The sequence below is a fragment of the Armigeres subalbatus genome, chromosome 2, assembly GCF_024139115.2.
Source record: "Armigeres subalbatus isolate Guangzhou_Male chromosome 2, GZ_Asu_2, whole genome shotgun sequence".
NCBI lineage: Eukaryota > Metazoa > Arthropoda > Insecta > Diptera > Culicidae > Armigeres > Armigeres subalbatus.
In genome coordinates, this window is record NC_085140.1 from 237,154,740 (window position 1) to 237,175,599 (window position 20,860).

The window sequence follows — 20,860 nt, forward strand, 5'->3', positions numbered from 1 at the left end:
TTCAAGAGACGCTGCGCCTAGCTGCTCTTCCGTTGGAAGTGCCACTTCCAGCTGCTGCGCGTATTCTTGGGCTAGTCTACCGTCTTGTAGTCGCCCAATGTTAAGCCGCGGCGTCCGACTTCGACGCGTGTTGTACACCGTCGAGAGTTTTGAGCGCAGGCATACTGCAACGAGGTAGTGGTCGGATTCAATATTCGCACTGCGGTAAGTGCGGACGTTCGTGATGTCGGAGAAGAATTTACCGTCGATTAGAACGTGATCGATTTGGTTTTCCGTTTCTTGGTTAGGTGATCTCCATGTGGCCTTGTGGATATTTTTGCGGGGAAAGAATGTGCTTCGGACTACCATTCCGCGGGAGGAACTGAGGGAACTTGAGGAACGTACACATCTTAGTTGCTACACCGTGATTGACCAGAACAATGGTAATAGACTAGACTTTCAATGGTCAATTATGACACCGGCCACGTCCTTAAGGTAATCGGGGATGGGGAGGAATGTTGATGCAGTTACTCGCCCCACTGCAAGCCAAGAACATCTTTGCACTTGCCACGAATTCATGCGGAATTTGATTGGAATTAGGAGGTTAGGTTCTATGGCAGAGGATCGTTTTGGTTAACGAATTGCCGATGTGATAGGAAAGAAATGATTATATATTCTTATTGATATGCAGGAAACGTGCTTTTCCGTGCATTTTCAATTCTAACAGAATGATAGAACAGCTCTTAAAGGAATAGTTAGACGGTATGGTATGGGACTCCATTTTCAGTTCTAACGATTGCAAGAACTTGAGAAGTATATAGAAAGATGCAAAGTGGGAAGATAATGGAACGGGCCTGGGATTGAACCCACGACCTCCTGCGAATGAGACAGATGCGGTAGCCATTAGACCACCAAGCACGTTTCAATATTCCCACCGTGAAAAATCCAGCAAACAATTAAAGCTGAATAAGCTAATTTTTTAGCTGAAGAAAACTATTTTTGGCTAAATAAGCGCTTCACTCACCTTCAATGTTTGTTGGGAAGTCACCCATTCTACTCTGAAAATTTTGGTTGATTTAGTGTGATCATTACAAAATTAGGTTTGAAACAACAATTAATGTGAGTTAAATTTTGTCAGTAAATTTGCATTATTATTCAGAAGCATAATCAGAACATACATACGATATCCAATTTTTTTTGCCAAAACGTAATTTCAAATACAATGAGAAGCAGCAAGCTATACGATGTTGAATCCTTCCCTTCCAATGAGCTTGACAGAGAAAGATAATCACGTCAGACGTCAACTGAAAGCAGTTGTTTTGTTTTGATGCAGTGATGTTAAACGTTTAGGAATTAATTAAATTAAGTTACGATAATTGAAAAAATATGTTTTTGAAGTGAAATACACATGTGCACATGTTTTAAATATTGGATATTTCAAGCGACAAGCGACCAGTGTCGGCAACCGACCACCTTCTCCTTCACATTTTGGACACCCTCATTTTAGTCTGTTCAAAGATGAATTTTCAATTTACACAGGTCATTTAAGCTAAAGCAAAGTATTATATTTTGATTGGGATGCTTGAATGAGAATATTGCATTGATTTAGAGAGAGAGAGATTTGATTGAATTGAGATTTTCAACGATATATGGATTGAAGCGTAACGCATAATAACGCTTGTCTTTTTGAACAAATGATTTCATTTAAATTTCATCTAAATATCGTTATTTTCGCACAGGAAACTAGTCAAACATATGCGCAGCAATCTATTCTTCATGAAGACAATGCGGGATTAGCAGCGGCATCGATTTTAGTTCAGAAATCAAGAAAATGTCGCCGGAAGGGTCCAAAATATGTAGGGGTTGAAATCAAGTTGATTATCCTATTTTGCTTAATGGAAGCCTAATTTTGTAAAATTAATCCTGTGTGATACCACCAACGGGGGTGTCATTGGGCCAAAATGTGGTATGCTCCATGTATGTGACATTGGGCCAAGTACAATAAAGTTCAGCGGTGACGATGCAACGATTCAATCGTTCATTAAAAATAATTGCCTACATTACGGCTCTTATCAACTATGTATGGCAAATCAAAGAAAGGCTTGGCCCAATCTCACCCCTTTTCAGCGTGCATTGCTCGTTGCCAAGAAAAACCAGAACCGCTATATAAATATTCATAAAATTCGATAAAATAACAACAGATTATCGTAACATGATAACCAGGTATCCATCGATCTTAAAACTAGTTATGTAATAGATTTGTGGGGCATTACTGACACTATTTTAATACGGTTTCATTCGATCAATAATTTTACATTCAAATTCCAAGCATTATGGTACGAGCACAATTAGTTCTTGGAATTTATTTTGTGATTTCCTAGACGTGAATTTTCATATAATTTCGAACCGTTTGAAGCTTTCATCAAAATTCGTAACAGTTTCTGAGATATAAGGAGTTGAAACATTTTTCGTTTTTGGCCCAATCTTACCCCCTAGGCCCAATGTCACCCCGAACGACGGTACCTTAAAATGAATGAGATTGATATGGTGGTATATTTGAATATTTGCTTCATTGAGAAAAAAAGTGACACGACTGCGTACCGCATACAAAGTGATTTGACTAAATTTTTGGGTTAATTTATTTGTCCGTGCAGGACCTAACTTTTATACCACTTTTGAGTTCCGTGTCGCTTTTCTCATGTGACAGAACGATGTTCCCCATACCAGTTATACAACTTTGGTGAGAAGCAAAGGGGGCCAACTTTTTGCTTCGGTTTCTCTTCGGAGTTACACTTATGTTATGTGACGTGACTCAATACGTTAGCATATAGTCTGCAGACTATATGGAAGATGCCGAAAGACTTTGCCGAAGAAAGTACGTAGCTGGTCTACAAAAATGTTATTACGTTTCGAAAATTGATAATGCCACACAAGATTCATACATATATAGGCCAATATTTCAGGCGTTCAACATTTGGCAATTTGCCGTGACACATGAAAACGTGTTTTTTGCAATTCCTGATTATAATACCTGGTTTACAGTTGTCATTTGAGTGATAAAACGGCCTACTTTTCCATACCAACATAATGGGTGCTTTAATGACCATTATGCAACTCAAATGGGTTGCATAATATACATTATAGCACTCATTTGCGAGCTATAATGAAAAACCTACATTGGGACAGTAGTTACTTGACTACATTTAGCTGAATTAGTTTGGGTGAGTGTTTAAATAGTGTACTCTAAGCGTCTCGTAATAAATGAAATGGTTTGTTGGACATAACATCACAATTTTCCAAAGGCAATTGCATTCATCGCTTCATAGCTTTTCAAGCTATGCAATTTGGCACGATAAGATGGAATCTTATTGTTCTCTGCCGCAACATAATTTATTGGCACGAGTGATCATGTGGAGTAAATTCGATTGTACAATTTTGGTATAGATTTATCATATCAAAGCCCATTTTCGTCATTGCAAAAAATAGCGTGTGCAACTCGTTGCAAAACTCGATTTTTTCAGCACTCGTAGTATTTATCCAACTCGGCAAGCCTCGTTGGATAAACGTACAACTCGTGCTGAAAAAATCATCTTTTTGCAACTAGTTGCACAAACTACTATTTAAAATTCACAAAAATAAAGAATTAAAAAAATAACGAGAAAGCCACACGCATTCCCGCTCTTCGGTGTTCTAATCCTATCGCATGCCATTGTGCCGTAGTGAAACGATTCTAGTCTGAATCCAAAAGTGCGCCGCCAGTACGCATGGCCAAAATCAGTTTCCATGGCGCGGAATGCAATGAAAACATTCGAATGAATATGCAAACACATTTGCATCAATTCCATAAGTTCGATTCTATCCGCGGCGGTACGTACATTGCGATGCAGTCTGTTGTGATTAAATAGGAAAAAATTGCTCCTTCTGACCAAAATGGACATTTCCATAAAGCCGGTTTTTTCGTTTTCGCTCAACTATAAGGTGTTCGAAAAGTTGGTGACTTGCGGCAAGTACGATGGCATACATTCGTGTCTGACCGTGGTGACAAATGCCGATAAGGTAAGAGGCAGCATTCCTGGTGATGGCTGCGGTCTGGATATGTCTACAAGGTAGTACTTTATATGCACCGTGGTGATGTAGAACATTGGTATGACCACATTGATTTGAACCGACAGAGGTGATCAATCGTTCAACTATCGATGCGTTTCAATGAATTATTGGCAGTGGCTGATTTTCTACTCGCCGCAGCCACATCCAGGCGCTATAGTATATGCACAAAATAGCCAGCAAGAGTTAACCGCCAGAAATTTGTATGGCGAAAGACATCTAACGCTGATTTTCTCAAAATTAGGAACTTTTCATGAAAAACTATTTGGTATCGGTTATGAGGGATGGTGTCCGCTACTACGCCTACCAAATATTTTTTCGATTAAAGTGCTTAATTTTGAGAAATCGAACCTTAGATGCCTTTCGCCATACTGATTTCAGAAAGTTAACTCCTAGTGTGCCGCTGTAATTACGCTCAAAGCAGGCGATTCATTACCTTTAGGTACACGCTGTTTGCCATGATGGCAAATATTTGTCTAAAGGCAGTAAATAAGTATTATAACGCTAGTGGCGCTGTAGTAATATATAATGTTTCCCCAAATTAGACTTTAATAAGCTGTGTTTGCATGTTTATGATGCATCATGTTGTAGGGAATGTTTCGTTTGGCCAACAACATCGGTTTGACATGTATAGTACCAGTACTTTGGTTGCTAGGCCGATGCAAACTAGATATTGGTCACGCGAATAGGGGCGACACTAGCAATCTTATACTTTTGCATCAACTACCTAACCACAACAATTCGACTGAACCAAATTTATGTTCATGTCGAATCAGCTTGCTTTGCCTGGAAGCTTTAGCAAACCTACCTAAAAGAATGATCCCTTATCCTTCGATTTTGTGCATCAGTTTTCGTTCCAAAGTGCTTTCGAATGTAAATAAGAATAACGCTACTATATACCTATATATGTAGTATCGTTGAACTCCAACTGCACTCACTTCAGTAAGAGCTTAAATTTTTTGCTATTTACTGGTATGAGTGGGTACCACCTATTTTCTTCCATAAATGTGTATCTTGGAGGGCCACACATTCCCCTTTTTCTCTAACTAAAACAAAGAAAAAAAATCCATTTACTTGTAATTTTCATAATTATCAACATTGTTTTTTTTTTCTTAAATAGACAATTCTAATTTTACAATCCATATCCAATATCCATGCTTAACCCTTTATAAGGCAGACGAATCTAAACAATAAATTAACAAAAACAACAATAGGACACAATGTTGACATGGTATTAAACTCAAATGTATGTTTGTTATACATTAAACAGTTCAGAAACATTGAAAAATTGGTGGCAATATAGTTGCCACTGCCCGCCAAGCGGTAAAACATTGGTGGCAATATAGTTGCCACTGCCCGCGAAGCGGGACAACATTGGTGGCAATATAGTTGCCACTGCCCGGCAAGCGGGAAAACAGGCAACAACAAAAATATAAATAGATTTTTAAAAATTTGGTTTTACGTAGAACCAGTCCAATCAAGGTACGTTACATTTTTTGGTGAAGAGTCCTAGTCAGAAAAGGCATTATAGGCGAAAAAAAAAATTTTTGCCTTTTTTCTCCCAAGGGGGGACCCTTGGGGAAAAAACACAATTTCGTCAAAAATCCAAAAACCAAATATACAGAATGGCAAAGCTTTTTTCACGCTAATCACGTAGTAATCTAACACAGGAGATTCAAAATAATTGATACCAACGGGAAAAAATATATCTTTGTCGTTTTTTTAACGAATTATAACGGAAAATCCTTCTTCCACTCGAAACTTACGATCTGTTCGTAAAAAAACTGTTCTCAAATTGACATTTCAATTTTTTTAGGGCTCAAATTCATCTGGGGTGTTACTAGGAAGCAAATAAAGTCACTACATGTGAAATAATAAGTAGAGCTCTTCTTAATAAATAGAAAAACATATTATTTGTTGGTGGCAATATAGTTGCCACTGCCTTATAAAGGGTTAATTACCATAGTTGAAATCATTCCAATTCAACATTGAAATAAAATATTTTAATCCCGCATTCGATACGATTTTCTAATCCGATGCGATACTTTTACTTAGTCTCTGAGTAGATTGAAACGGGCGTGTATACCACAGAAAACAGATCCGTTGTCTGAAAAAGTGGTACGTAAACCATTTTGGTCAATTTTGAGTTTTTTGCACCAACGGCTTCTATTCGCTAAATCTTGGCAAGGGGTATCTGGAGATATGTAAATTTTAATTTCTGGTATTCCGTGGATAATAGAGTGGCCCACCTTTGTATGAGGAGAAAAAAGTTTTCGAAAAAGTCGAATTCTAAGTAGCACAACCGCCTCAAAATGTGCCTTTGGGAAAGAAAATCGATCTCTGAAAATATCAGCTCAATCGCTTATTGCATAAGCTTGTATATAATTATTTTGGATAGCTCGGCGAATCTAACCTCAGGGTCGGCATGCACTTGCTATGGGCGAACACACAGCTAACCAAGCAACATGAAACGCAAGCGGCCCAACAAAAGACATTCAGGACACTCTTCCAGAGAATTAAATGGACAACCACAGCAGAATAAGCTTAAACATCTATTTATTCTAAACTAGCAGACCCGACGAACTTCGTTTCGTCTAAAATTGATTTATTCTCTGCTTAGATCTCAAGTTGTGAAGAAATTTCTGTTTCATTTGTATGGGAGCCTCCCTTTCCACAGGTGGGAGGGGTCTCTAACAATCTTAAGAACCTTCCCCGGCCCCAAAAACCCCTGCATTAAAATTTTTACGCCGATCGGCTCAGTAGTTTCGGAGTCAATAAGGTTCAGACAGACAGAAATTCATTTTTATGTATATAGATTTACAACATTAGGAAAACATAGCGCGGTAATCGGGAGAGATATAGAGAGAGGTGGTTAGCTGATAGGCGGTTACCTTTGCTGGAAACAACTTTCCGTGTTGGATGCCAGGAGATCGTCTGGCCCACTCTTGGCGACTTCGTCTTCGTTCCGACGTTCCACGAGCTCACCTCCGCGAGGTACGAGGTACATCAATTTTCGTTTCTTGCATGTACATATTATTTTGAATTAATATCGAAATTCTACATTTTGACGTACACTGGCCGGCATAATAAAGTGCCCACTTGCCGTTTTTCATACAAAATGGTCAACTTTGGAGCTCTAGATCTCGGGTTCCCGTGAACCGATTTGGCTGAAAATTTTACCAGAGCTCAGATATAACTTGAATTTTAACATATCTAAGTTTCGACCATATTGATTCACAGGTTAAAAAATTATTGCGGTATTACCAAAGTGAATTTTTTGGCAAAAATTTATTTTTTAAATATCTTGAATTCTATAGGTTGTAGACTGATGACATATTCAGCAAAAACGCGTATTTTGCCAATACAAAAAGTTTGCTATATATACCTGTACACTTAGAGATGTAGTTTTCGAGGCATTTGAAAAACAATTTTTTGCCAAAAAATTCACGTTGGTATTACCGCAATAATTTTTAACCCTGTGAGTCAATATGCTCGAAACATAGATATGTTAAAATTCAAGTTATATCTGAGCTCTGGTAAAATTTTCAGCCAAATCGGTTCACGGGAACCCAAGATCTAGAGCTCCAAAGTTGACCATTTTGTATGAAAAACGGCAAGTGGGCACTTTATTATGCCGGCCAGTGGGACTTACGTCTTTCTTTACTATACTGGGTGTCATTTAGATTTTTGGAAATCGAGAGCGTTAAGGTAGCCTCACACCTCGGGAATTTGATCCGCGGAATTTTTCCCCATGCATTTTTACATATGCGATGTTTTCGGGATTTGGGCACGGAAAATCAAAATCCCGGCCCCATGTAAAATGCACGGGGGTAAAAATCCGGCGGAAAATTTTCCCGAGGTGTAAGGCAGCCTTTACGCTGGAAGGGAAGATTTTGAACGTTACTAGTGCCTTTATCTTTCGATGGATTTTTAAGATTTATAAATCAATCGACTCGGACACTCTCCACCATTTTGTCTATTTCATTGAAACTTAAGATTATTAACGATAAGCTATTGAAAATTTCAATTCTTGTCAAAGCCAGTAAAAATTTCATATGTAACCAATCCCGTGCATTCCTCACACGGACATCAGAATTCGGTATGTCACGGGCCTTCGGGTCTACCGGAAGATTTTCTTTGTGTATAAAAGAAGCAGTGCCTGCCGTGTGCGAGTCATTACAATTTGTGACAGCAGCGCGTACTGACGTGCTTTTTGCTCGCGGATTTTTCGTTTCGTTCGTTCGTTCGCTTTTTACGTTGTGTAGGTAAAAAGCGAACGAACGAACGAAACGAAAAATCACGCAGTCACCAGCGGTAGAACTGCCGGTAGGTCTGCGAATATGCATGAAAGAAGTGGGCGCATTTTTTGTCATTCTGGTGTCGGTTGCTATGGATGCAATCGCCCATCGCATTACTCGGAGTTAACGACTAGAGGCCGATGATGGCTGAGGCAGCGAGGGCAGCGGTGGTGGATGAAGAAGAATAAAATTAGAGAGATTTGGTCTGCTCATCCAGGTGATTGGTTCCATAATCCACATGATCCCGGGATGGGTACGAGTCATGTCATATGACTGACCATATGTTAAGTTGTGCTTGGTACTAAACGACACGTACATTAAAACATGGTTATACTATAACAGTTCTGATTCCCCAGCAAAAAAAATCAACTACATTGATGAAAATAAAAATTTGATTAAAATAATTACTTTCATTTATTTGCAGAAGTTATTAGCAATTAAAGATACACAATCAGCAATAGTGTTAATATTCATTTTAGATTAGAAAATTTCGCTGTATTACATGTAAATGTTTTAAAAAAGTTCACAAAAAGTAATTTCCAGAGGATATTTAAATAAACTATCTCATTCTTTGTTTTTCATTTTCTGAGAAATTATATTATTAAACTTGACGTAGACTCGGAGTTCGGAATCAAAACATAAAATAATTTTTCGTTGATGTTTTAGCAGTACATACCTCCTCTATTTTAATAGGGTTACTGCTCCTTGACTTGTTTCTTATTGTTGTGATTTTTTCATCAGTAAGCACACATGTTAGCAAATAGAAGCAACGAAATTGGTGCTGCATTTCTTTGTTTGGAAAACGAGACAGTTCCAATAAAACAGCACATTTTGCCCAAGTCTAAAAATTTTAAAAATCAAAATTTTTAAACTTTAAATACTATCATCAATAAGAAATCTAAAAATGCCCTAAATTTGCTTGAGTAAATAAGGGCTTAATAGTTAGAAACAAAGCAATTCTAATTATGTATTTAATTATTAGTTTTATTTCCAGAAGTTTTGAATAAACAAATTGCTAATACTTGTACACAGCATGGAAGTTGTCATTTCCAATATCAATACTATAATCAAACTCCAAAGTTAGAAGTTAAATGTAAATACGTTACGTTTATACAAGTCCTACTTCTACTCGCGGTTATGTTGAAAGCATTACCCATTGCTCGTTTTATGAAATAATTTCAAATGAATTCCAGAAGATTTACGTAATCCTCAAGAGTCCATTTTTTTCCTCAAGAGTCCAAGAGTTGGAAAAAAGCTACTGTAGCCAAAGATATTGGCAGTTGAATAATGCATTGATTTTTCAAGGACTAAAAAGTGCCTGGTTCTGATCTGAGATAAGACAACTCGGAGCTGAATGCCTTCTCATAATTTATGCACGATTCACGGGACGGGCAGTTCCAGTGTGACCATCTTTTTTTCACCAACTAAAAAGTAACAAGACGAAATAGTTTATATCAATAATTACCTAATGCTGAGCAGTTGATGTGTATTCCTCAATTGCTTCGTGCATAGATGATGAAAACAATTTTTTAATTCCATTTCGCGTTCAAATTGGCAATGAAAAAGTTTGTTCATGTTGATTTATTACTTTCAAATCTGAAGTTGAAAAATCCCCGACTACTAGCAACACCACGAAATCAATAACAAAGTACCCACCCGCAAAATAAAGCAACGCTTCGCTCGCCGGTGTCTGTCAAATCGCCCAATAAAAAGTGGTCTTTTCTGACAGGCAAATGGTTTCAAAAAGGGACAGTGAGATGTCTTATCTCATCTCAGGTTCTGATGTCTATATCTTTATAACCATATGGCTTAGAGTGCTGATATGCTGAGATTTAATGCTCCAAAACATTACGAATTGGAGAAAGTCGATATTTTTATTTTCGGCCCCCTATTTCCCCATAGTGCTCCGGTGTGGTGACTCATCGGATTTTGGGTTCTAGTAAGCGGGGGCAAGCCCGCCGGACCTTACTAGACCCTCATTTCCTAGGCTTTGGTAACCACTTTCCGGGGCGTGTGGCGTGGCAATTACGGCAGGCACAACGACCACCAGCACGCGACTCGCCGAAACTAGCTAGCTGACAACGTCAGTTATTCGAGACGCTTCCAGGGGTACTGGGTACTTCCCCCCCCCCCCCGCCAAACGTGGCCAATTCGCTGCGACGGAGACAGGAAGTCCAATAACTTTTAAACCGGTGCCCTTGGGGTCCGGGGGCGGTACTAGAATACACCGGGGTGACTCGTGGCCCTCAGCGTAGGCTGGGAGTAGCCGATTCTTGACACTTTTTCACGGTTGACGACAGTTTTCGTCAACCACTCCTCGGCACATGCGATTAGATTTTTCGTTTTAGCGTCCACTCCGGGAATGTAGCCAAAATTTGGCGTCTATCGTTACATCTTCGCGTCTTCCCTTTTTTCTCCCTAGTTGCTTCTTAGCCGCACCAGAGTCCAAAACTGCCTCCTCTTCTCTCATTTCTCCTTTTCTCCCCTTCCCTCTCTTATCGCTTGGTCCTTCGTTCTTCTCGTTGCACATACTATCAACTTTTAAGATCTCATCTTACTTTCAATCTTTATTTTAAGTTAACGGTTTTTTATAGCAGAATAATTTATCTCATTCAGTTATTAGAATTATACATATGTATGTTTTTTTGTTGCTGTTGTATATCAACTGTGTTTATATTGAATAAGTAGAAGTACATATATTAAATTTTAGAGAAAGGGAAATCAAGGAACTTTAATAGCTTTTATTACTTTTCAAAGCTGGAATTCAAAAATCAAATAAACTTGGATTCTCTTGCTAGCCTTAACTTAGTACCCTGAATGCCCAGTGCAGGTTTTACTATTGTTCCAAGCCGTTGGTAACAAACTGGTGCATTTGATTTGAAGTTTGTATGGTGGTATCAGCTAAAATGAATAGGAAAATACACCTCCGTCACTATTTCGTTCAGGAAATTGGTTCAGTTTGCCTAATTGAGCTCAGAATTGCTACAAAGACAATTGATTTGTCAAAGATCAATTCCACAGAACATTATACGTTTATTGAATGAACTTTCATGCAGATTTCGGCAGAATTATAAGGAGTTGGGTTGTGCACTTTGGAATTCATTAATCGTCATGAAAAACGTGCGCATTCGACAACCTTTTGTTTCCTGGGCCAGTCTGGTGGATAATCGAATTTTGGATATACTCGATCTTCGGACGCTTCCGTCGAAATGTTCCATCAACCTGGATCGGAAGGATTCAAGGTTTGGGGTCGTACACTAATTACGTAGGCAATTTTACTGGGATCTTCGAAAACACCACCCCCCTCCCCCATGTAAGATTTTTTTCATACAAATGATTTCTTCTGGAACGTAAGAAAACTACGACGAAATTGAGGAAAACCTAACCAGCTTTGTCAATTTGTACACTTTTATTAGGCTTCACTCCTTCCTCACTTCACTTTCCTTCCACTTTCTTACGAACTAGCTAACCTCAACTGATTGGGCCCCTTTTTCTTCCCCAATCACCTCTCTCCTCTTCACTGCGTCCTTCCTCGTCTGATGCGTCTTTAACCGCAAGCTTCAGCCATGTCTGGCTACGTTATGCACCTTGGGTTGAGCCGAGGGCTCGTCGGCGGATAGCTGATAATCCAGTTGCGCCTCCTAGGCTACCGATGTGTTGACGGATCGGTCTTCGCCCAATAACAGTGCCGGAATGTAGCCGGCGAGGGGGCTCAAGGACGGCGCAGGGCTTCACGGGAAACTGGGCACAAGCACGGCATTGAAATTCACAAGAAAACAACGATGGAATCAACGGTAGAACAACAGGGTCCTGATATCCTGGTCTTATGGCTTTCAATATTGGTTTCCGAAAACTAATCATTCTACTTCTTGTCTCTGTAGACTTTTTACCTCGTTCACGATTGCCGGGTAAGTGAACGAGCTGTTGGTTGATTTTCATGCCCAAAGTTCATGACCCTCATCTCCGGTCATCGAAGCATGGCCCCTCCCAACTCCATATCCTGCGGCTCCTGGTAGTGGGCTGAAGAAGCTTTGTGGGTAGTTGGAGGCAGTTAATGTAGTTGCTCCTAGTGGCTATCTACTTGTAAGCCAAGTAGGCCTACTGGGGGATAAACATTCGCTCCTCATACAAAAACTACCTATCATACATTTTTACGCATATTTAAAAAGAAAAATCTCAGTAATACGCCCGATTAACAAATCCGAACACTTACAGATATTTGAATCAAACAGAAGCCGGAAATTTTCATAAACTGCAAACATTCTACGCAATAACTCCCACATATTAAACACGGAGTGCAAAAATGAATGCTATAGGTACTTCACAATTGCAATGGTGATTTTAACGTTGTGACTTAAAATGAGTTTCAACAAACTGTTTATAAATCAGAAAGAACTTAAGCGTCCGAATTTTGCATTTGCACGGTATATCATAATTTCCATTCCGTACCCAAAAAAGTGGTACATGAACAGTTCGACTGGTTTGACCCATTAAAATCAACTTATTTGCGCGAGACGAAGAAGAACATTGAACATTTTGAATTAGCGAAACCGATCAATTCCTTTGAAAACTGAACCCCAAATAAAGACAACATTGAGATTTTCAATCACTGAACAACGATATAGAAGTCAATAAATTGTATTAAACAATACAATGTTAAATTTAATTGGTACCTAGTGTTATGATATTGATCTCTAAAGAAGCATTATAGATTGCAACAACATCAAACAACAAACATCTTATTCCGCCCATTTAATCCTACTATCAGAGCATAGCATAGCGGTAAGACGCGCGGCTATAAAGCAAGACCATGCTGAGGGTGGCTCGGTTCGATTCTCGGTGCCGGTCTAGGCAATTTTTGGATTGGAAATTGTCTCGATTTTCCTGGGCATAAAAGTATCATCATGTTAGCCTCATGATATACGAATGCAAAAACTGTACCTTGGCTTGACGAGGTTTCCATCGCAGTTAATTACTGTAGAAGTGCTAAATCAACACTAAGCTACGAGGCGACAATGTCCTAGTGGGATACGTAATGCCAATAAGAAGAAGAAGAAGCATCCAACTATCAGCCTAGGGTATAGTTACACCATCAAGCTGACTTTCAACATATTGATGTTGAACAGATTAGAAAATGACATTTATCTAAAATTTGGTAGAGCTATCATACTTGAATGAGATAACATACTTAAATTTTAGACTTTTGTTAACTAGTACTAGTACTATTGGCCAATAACTTTCAACTAAAAGCTGAACGTTTTTAAAATTCGTGAATTGATATTGACGTGTATTTGCTTAGAATTTAGTTCTATGTCGCGCGTGTTTGGCGATGAATGGGTTTCGTGTCACGCGGAAATGGCGCGGATTTGATTTTAGTCGCCGCGGAAAATATTACAGGGATATATTATTATCATTATGAAACAGATGTAGTTTGATATCGGTGGTTTCATTGTTAAAAAGTCTTGTACAGCATCATCTCAGGCATCCTATAGCATTATCGGAGGTATCCCTATATTGAGAACCACTGTCGTCACATGGTGCGCAAAACGAATGATCGTTCTTTCCCTCATAGATACTGATCCACACACCACACAAACGGTACGGCTTACAAAACTCGAAGCTTTCCATATCGGAAATCAAGAATGACATCGCCATGCTGAACATGAACTTCCCTATCCGGGCCATCATCGCCGGAAAGCTGAAAAGGGACGACGATCGGGATATTTTGGTGATTGGAAGCTCTTCTCATCTTCTTGGTATGCTTCGTTCAATTGAATTGGGAAATCTCCATGAAAAACCAGAAGCAATTAATTCGTGATTTTTATGTTCAGTTTGTTGTACGTGTTATTTATTTGAAAAAATGCTCAGTTCAATTGCTTTTGCCTTTCCTGGAGTTTTTTCATTGCTTCTCAACTTATTTTTCTATGGACCAAATACCGTATTATTTTTTCCACAGCCTATCACGTTGACGAAAATTACAATCTGTTCCAGCGTGATTTTCCTGAAGGTGTTCGATCACTCCTGATCGGATCGCTCGGTGGGTATGCAGGAAACACGCTGATCGTAGGAGGAAATGGTGAGTATGCATAAATGCCTTTCCCGAAGGGTACGCCGCGTGCAATTTTGAGAAAATCAGACAATACAAGTAAATCATCGTATTTATCGATTCGTTTATTCAGACACTCTGACGTAACATAGACTAGGGACACGGCAGGTATTTCCGTCCATCGTCGTAGGGGCTAAAACCAACGAAAGCAACGTACATTTGCTAGAACTTTACTATAGCAGAACGTTTCTCCTGAGTTTACGATTTGGTACGTATGAGTTTTACAAAAAAGCGTCTCTTTTATTGGTTTTCGAGGCTATGACGAACAGACGAAAATACCTTCCGTGTCCCTACCAGTCACTTGTAACCGTTCGGTTACAAATTATTGATTTTTTATTTGAAATTATGTTGTTTTGGAACCTTTACGTTCCTTGTGCAATAACAGTAGATGATACCACAGAAGCGTTAGTGATTGTGCCGCTGTAAAGGATTGAGTATGCTACCAATTATCCAACATGGCATCATGATTCGGAGTAAATCGAAATCTGTCCAATTCCTTAACAAAGCTAGGTTCCCAGGAACGAAGGTTCATGTGTAGTAAATGTGTACAAAAATTATTGTATTTCCATCTGTATGGCTTGGGCTTGGAAGTTTGGAACAATGAAGTTGTCACGACATTCTCTTTAAGAAAAGCTATTCAAAATTGAATTCAGAAAACTTTTTCATTAACCTTCGGGGACTCGCGCCGTTGTAAAAAGTACAACACCTTCGAAAAAAGCACGCTTCCCGTTCACAACAGAAGCGGGACTGCGTGAGCAATCCAGGACAAAGCGAGTCCTGGAAGGTTAAGGCCACTTTGTCTAGCGAAAGGGTCCTCTTTACCGCCAGACACGGCTTCACCATCAACTTGTTTTTATTTGAAAGGATCATTTCTGTTGGGCCTCCCTTGCGGCTGCTGTCGAATCTCGCTGGTCTAGTCGCTTTATTGATCCCATGGTTATCTATGCGTACCTTGCGGGATGCAGGGAGGTCATGCGAGGGTTTCAAAAATTCGTGTTTAGAGCCAGTCATTGGATCTACAGGGTCGGAAACCGATGCAATAACTAACTCACATTCATGAATTCATTTTAGCAGCAACTCAACATAAGGCCATTCACATAAACGTGGTTTACAGTCGCTCAAAAGCCACACTGTAGAAAATCCTTTATCTTAATCGCGAGAGAAGGGGTGAAATACAATTTTAGATCGGAGTTATCGGTAGGAATGAACTTTTCTTGGCACCTTAAAATGCCTTCAAGCTAAATCGTTACGTGTACTCTATGGTATACTAGCTGTATGTACCCGGCCTTGTCCGAGATTGCCAGTTTGATTTTCCGCAGCTTTTGGAATTGCCAATTTGATTTCGCTAAAGCCAGTTGCTAATCGATAACCCCCGTGTTTTGTTGTTGATTCTTCCTCAATTGATGGGAAGATCAAAAGATTGATTGAAGAACATCCAATGATTAAAAGAAGGTAGATATCACTTTAAAAAACATTAATTCCGACAAATAAGTTCTTGTTATATTCTAGGAAATGATATTACCGAGAAAAAATGTTTACCGAAACTGTCATATTCGGAGAAGTGTCATTTTCGACAAATTGTATTTTTTAGGGAAATGTCATATTCGGGGAATTTTCATATTCGGGGAAATGTTACAATTATTTTTAAAGAAATTGTCATTTTTGGGGAAACGAACGTTATATTCGAGGCCCTCCTTAGCCGTGCGGTAAGACGCGCGGCTACAAAGCAAGACCATGCTGAGAGTGGCTGGGTTCGATTCCCGGTGCCGGTCTGGGCAATTTTCAGATTGGAAATTGTCTCGACTTCCCTGGGCATAAAAGTATCATCGTGCTAGCCTCATGATAATACAAATGCAAAAATGGTAACCAGGCTTAGAAACCTCGCAGTTAATAACTGTGGAAGTGCTTAATGGACACTAAGCTGCGAGGCGGCTCTGTCCCAGTGTGGGGATGTAATACCAATAAGAAGAAGAAGAAGAAGAAGAAGAAGAACGTTATATTCGGGGAAATGTCACGTTCGAGAAAATGACATTTTCGGGGAAATATCATATTTGCGGATTTTTTGAGGAATGGTACATCCGAGGAATTTTTATTTTCGGGCGAAATGTCATTTCCGAAGAAATGTTTTCAAGGATATGATAATAATGTTACAAAAGATCGTTAACTAACGTTACATCCCGTAAATCCTCTCCCTTTTTCCAATGACTCTCTCAACCCCTTTGTTATCTTCCCTTCTTCCTTTGATTGACAATTGTGGATAACATAGAAATATGGTTTTATAGTTTTTGTTTTTTGTGACGTCACACAACGTTGCGGTTTTTGTATGTAGGTCTTTTGAGCTAGAAGTATAAGTTACTTACTTGATACTTGATGGGCTACAGCTTTTCGATGAACCTAAGCCGAATGGAGTATCCTTCTTGAGGCATCTCGGACTTCGGATATGAAGATTATCGACGCGACCACTCGATGTAGAGTTGAGAATAGGAATGACTTTATTTTCATTTGGAACTTAAGAAGTAAGTTTGAACATAATACAAAATAGGAAGAAGGCTGATGGTTTAAAACAATAATGAAAGAACGACGCGCTAGCATTGTTTGGTAAACTGTTTGGGTCTTGCATATGCGTGTTATTTATTGCGCGCATATGGAAGCACTTTGAGAAGGTTATGTAAATAAGGAAAATTAAGGAAAAAGGAAAAACATTATATTCGCTTGACGTTCTTCCGGCATACGAACAACGTGTCCAGCCCACCGTAGTCTGCCGTGTTATAAAAGCTTACCAATATCCAGCCCTTTATACACCTGGTACAACTCGTGATTCATGTGACGCTGCCAGATACCGTTATCCTGTTTACCGCCGAGTATTGTCCGCGGCACCTGACGCTCAAACATTCCGAAAGCTCTCTGCCCAGGAGCATATGCGATCTTGTGGTAATGGTAGCGCTTCTTTGCACACCCGCTCTCCTAATCGCTCCATCGAGCGCTATGAAAACCATGTTCTAGCATAATTTGCCATAATTCATTCCGTGTCACTAAATCGTTCGCCGCCTTGAAATCAATAAACAGATGATGTGTCTCCAAGTTGTACTCCCGCTAATATTTATTCTGTTCACCGATGCACCGTCACTTCCACTATTCAACAAAGTCTCGAAGTGTTGCTTCCACCTGGCATCCACTTCGGTTTTATCTGTCAGCAAATTTCCTTCTTTCTTGGTCGTTGCACACGATGAGAGATGGTACTGTCTTTCTAAGCACGCAATTGGCAGTCTCATAAAACCTCCGCATGTCATTCTGCTCCATTTTTTCCTGCGCCTCACTAATCACTAGTTCTTCATACTCTTTTTTCTTTCTGCGGTGGGTTCGTTTTTCGGCTCCGCTTGCTTCCTTGTACCTTTATTTAATCGGGTACCCGACACCAACATCCGGCTTCTGGCAACGTTCTTCTCGTCTGTCACTCTCTGACACTCCACATCGAATCAACCCGTCCTGGATCGCCTCTGTGCAGTGCCTACCACTTCTCGCGCTGTTGTGCTTACCGCTCCATAGATCGACTCAAATAAATCGTTGATGTTGTCGCACGTTGGTTGCGCCAAATTAGAATTCAGAGTTTCTTCTGAAGTTTTGTCTATCAAACCAAGCGATGCGTTGCAGTAAAAGCGTACTAAATTTCTTCCGTATCAACAATATTTCGTTCAGTGAAAAAAGGCACCTGTTTCAGCTAAGGGCGTTGAACCACCTACGGCTCTGGCCATGATGTATTAGTTTTGAAGACCTTAAAGAACATTTTGTGCGGTACATTAAAGGGGAAACGTGGGGAAACAATCAGAAAAATTTTCAAAAAAATCGTTTAATAAATTTTTCGTGCATACCGTTAAAAGATAATAAAAATTACAATTAAATTGTAACTATTTTGCAGCGATTATCAAAGGATTCAACAGCGAGGGCACTGAAATCCTGTGGTTGATTACCGCTGGAGCTGTGAATGCATTATTGCTAATGGACATTGACAAGGATGGGCAAAATGAGGTAAATAATAAAACCACTATGTTATGGTCTTACAATTAAATCCAGCACTTCATTCCTGTTGTATAGCTGATCGTGGGCACCGACGATGGCTGCATCAAAATGTACAAAAGGGAAGCTCTCCTGCACGAGTTCACCGAGGGCAACGAGATTCAAAACCTGATGGCAATCAGCCCCTGCCAGTTTTTGTACAGCGTCAAAAATGGAACCATCGGCGTGTTTGACGAGAGCGTTCGAATGTGGCGAATAAAGTCGAAGACCAGGGTCACGGCAATGGCTATGTACGACATATTAGGCTGCGAGAGCAAGCAAATCATCGTCGGCTGGAAGAGCGGCAAGATCGACGTTCGCGATGCCCAGAACGGGGACGTGCTGTTCAAAATGAAGCTGAACGATTTTGTGTGTGGGATCACGTGTAACGATTACCGCGGGATTGGGGTCCTGGATCTGGTGGTCATTACGGCTGATGGCGAGAGTAAGAGACGCTTTTATTTTGTGGCGGTTGGGGTTTCATGTCAAATCGAATATCCGACTGTTGATTGACAAACAATTAAAACGACCCATGTAGATTTCCTATATGAAATTCAATGAGTGCAAACAAAGTAATTGGGGTTGCACTTACAATCAGGGAAGGTTTTATTCATTTAGTCTGAGTTTAACTCGTGTACACCAAGTTCTTTTTTACAAGGTTGGGTTTTAGTCGAATAAGAACTTTAGCGTTAACGAAACTATGAGTTAACTCCATGAAAAAATAACAAATAATCAAAGAAAATTCAGGTGGTACCGTAATCCGGGGGAACATTGATCAGCGGGGAAACATTGATCAGTTTCACCATTTACAAGAAATGAATAAAATATTATTTCCTGTTATCACAATTACTTATTGTGAGTTAGGTATCTTAATATTGACTAAATTTGCAGCTGAATGATATAGTCTTCGGATGAATTTGCATTTAATTTTCCCCAAAATTTGAACAATAAAATCAACATTAATTTTTGAACTCACAGCAAGCTGCCAAAAAAGCACTCAAAACAAGTATAATAAGAAAAAAAATAAGGTCGTACCTATGGGTTTGTTTCGAAATTTTGATATATATTGCTGAAAAACCAGATAATTCAGCTAGCGGTGATGATGTCTTTCTCGAAACAATCGATGCACTTCGCCTTAGCGTAACAGATTCCAACTATAATTGCCTACATTAAGGCGTTTGCATACGCTTTCTCTATTGACAAATGATTGATCAAAGTTACCCCAAATTGAAAAATCCAAAAACTCGACAAAAAATCGTAAAGTGTACCCCAATATAGAAAACACAGACGTAGTCCTACGTCAAAACATTTTTAGAACAAGTTTGAAATGATCAAATAATCAAGAAAAACAGCTCTATACGCTCTACACGTAGCAGTACTCGTTTTAAAAATATGAAAAAAGCTATGTTTCGCTTACGGGGAAAATATTTACAAAATAATTTAAAAATATCATTGTTCCCCCGGATTACGGTATTTAAAAAGTTGTAAAAAATCAGGTTAATCGGGAAATTGAAGAATACCAACCGCGTAAAAAAATATTGGGTTTACCAACAACTAATTAGAGACATGAAATGGGTAGTACGGTCAATGCCAAGTAACCAAAAGTTGCTTTAAGAGTACGTTTTTCGCGTACTAACGTATTCTTAAAGGAACTTTTGGTTACTTGGGTAAGGAGCTAAGTCGCTAGCTACACTAACTTATACAATGATTGAAAATAATCATCATTTAATATATTACAAGCGGTCGAACAATGTGCATAACAGATTTTGAGGAAGGTACTATTAGAGCAGTTGCTATCTAGCTATTTACAGCTCTTCCATTGCGGAAACGAGCCAGCCTTGGGCAGAAAATCTCCTTAATAAAGATTCATAAAAAAGCTCTTCCAGATCGGAATGCCGTATTTAATCACGGGGAGGATGATTTGCGTGTTGATGAGTTGGTAAAGTAATTTCAACACGTTACATTTTGCCACTGCTTTGTCAACCTGTTGCCGTAAACTAAGCTTGCTGTCTAGGGAGAGGCCTCATTGCCCTATTCCACTGTCGTGCCATTTAGAGGATTTTTACAATCCTCAGCCTGGGGGATTTAAGTGAGGGAAGCCTTGTTGATACAGATCTCTCAGCTGATGGGGTACTCTGAGAGCTTTGATCACTCTACCTTTGTAGATGTGAGAGGTGTCATCTGCGAACAGAGACAGAATGTCGTTTTCTGGGGGATGCCAGGGATAATGTTGTGCGCACTGATGGAAATCGTTGCGCTAAGTGAGTCCCGGAATGTCCCGACCGACAGATATGTAATTGTCGAAGTTTTTCAGCAGGTA

The 20,860-nt window shown here is 39.5% G+C and overlaps 1 protein-coding gene across 1 annotated transcript in view; it reads left to right on the top strand.

The window, feature by feature from the left end:
• The first annotated feature begins 3,845 nt into the window (after nucleotides 1-3,845).
• LOC134211943 (Bardet-Biedl syndrome 2 protein homolog) overlaps nucleotides 3,846-20,860 on the top strand; it is a 45,386-nt gene continuing 28,371 nt past the window's right edge. The window contains exons 1-5 of the mRNA XM_062689354.1: nucleotides 3,846-4,035; nucleotides 13,954-14,137; nucleotides 14,338-14,457; nucleotides 18,404-18,513; nucleotides 18,580-18,985. Coding sequence (XP_062545338.1) covers nucleotides 3,910-4,035; nucleotides 13,954-14,137; nucleotides 14,338-14,457; nucleotides 18,404-18,513; nucleotides 18,580-18,985 — 946 coding nt within the window. The 5' untranslated portion in view covers nucleotides 3,846-3,909. The remainder of the gene's footprint in view (nucleotides 4,036-13,953; nucleotides 14,138-14,337; nucleotides 14,458-18,403; nucleotides 18,514-18,579; nucleotides 18,986-20,860) is intronic.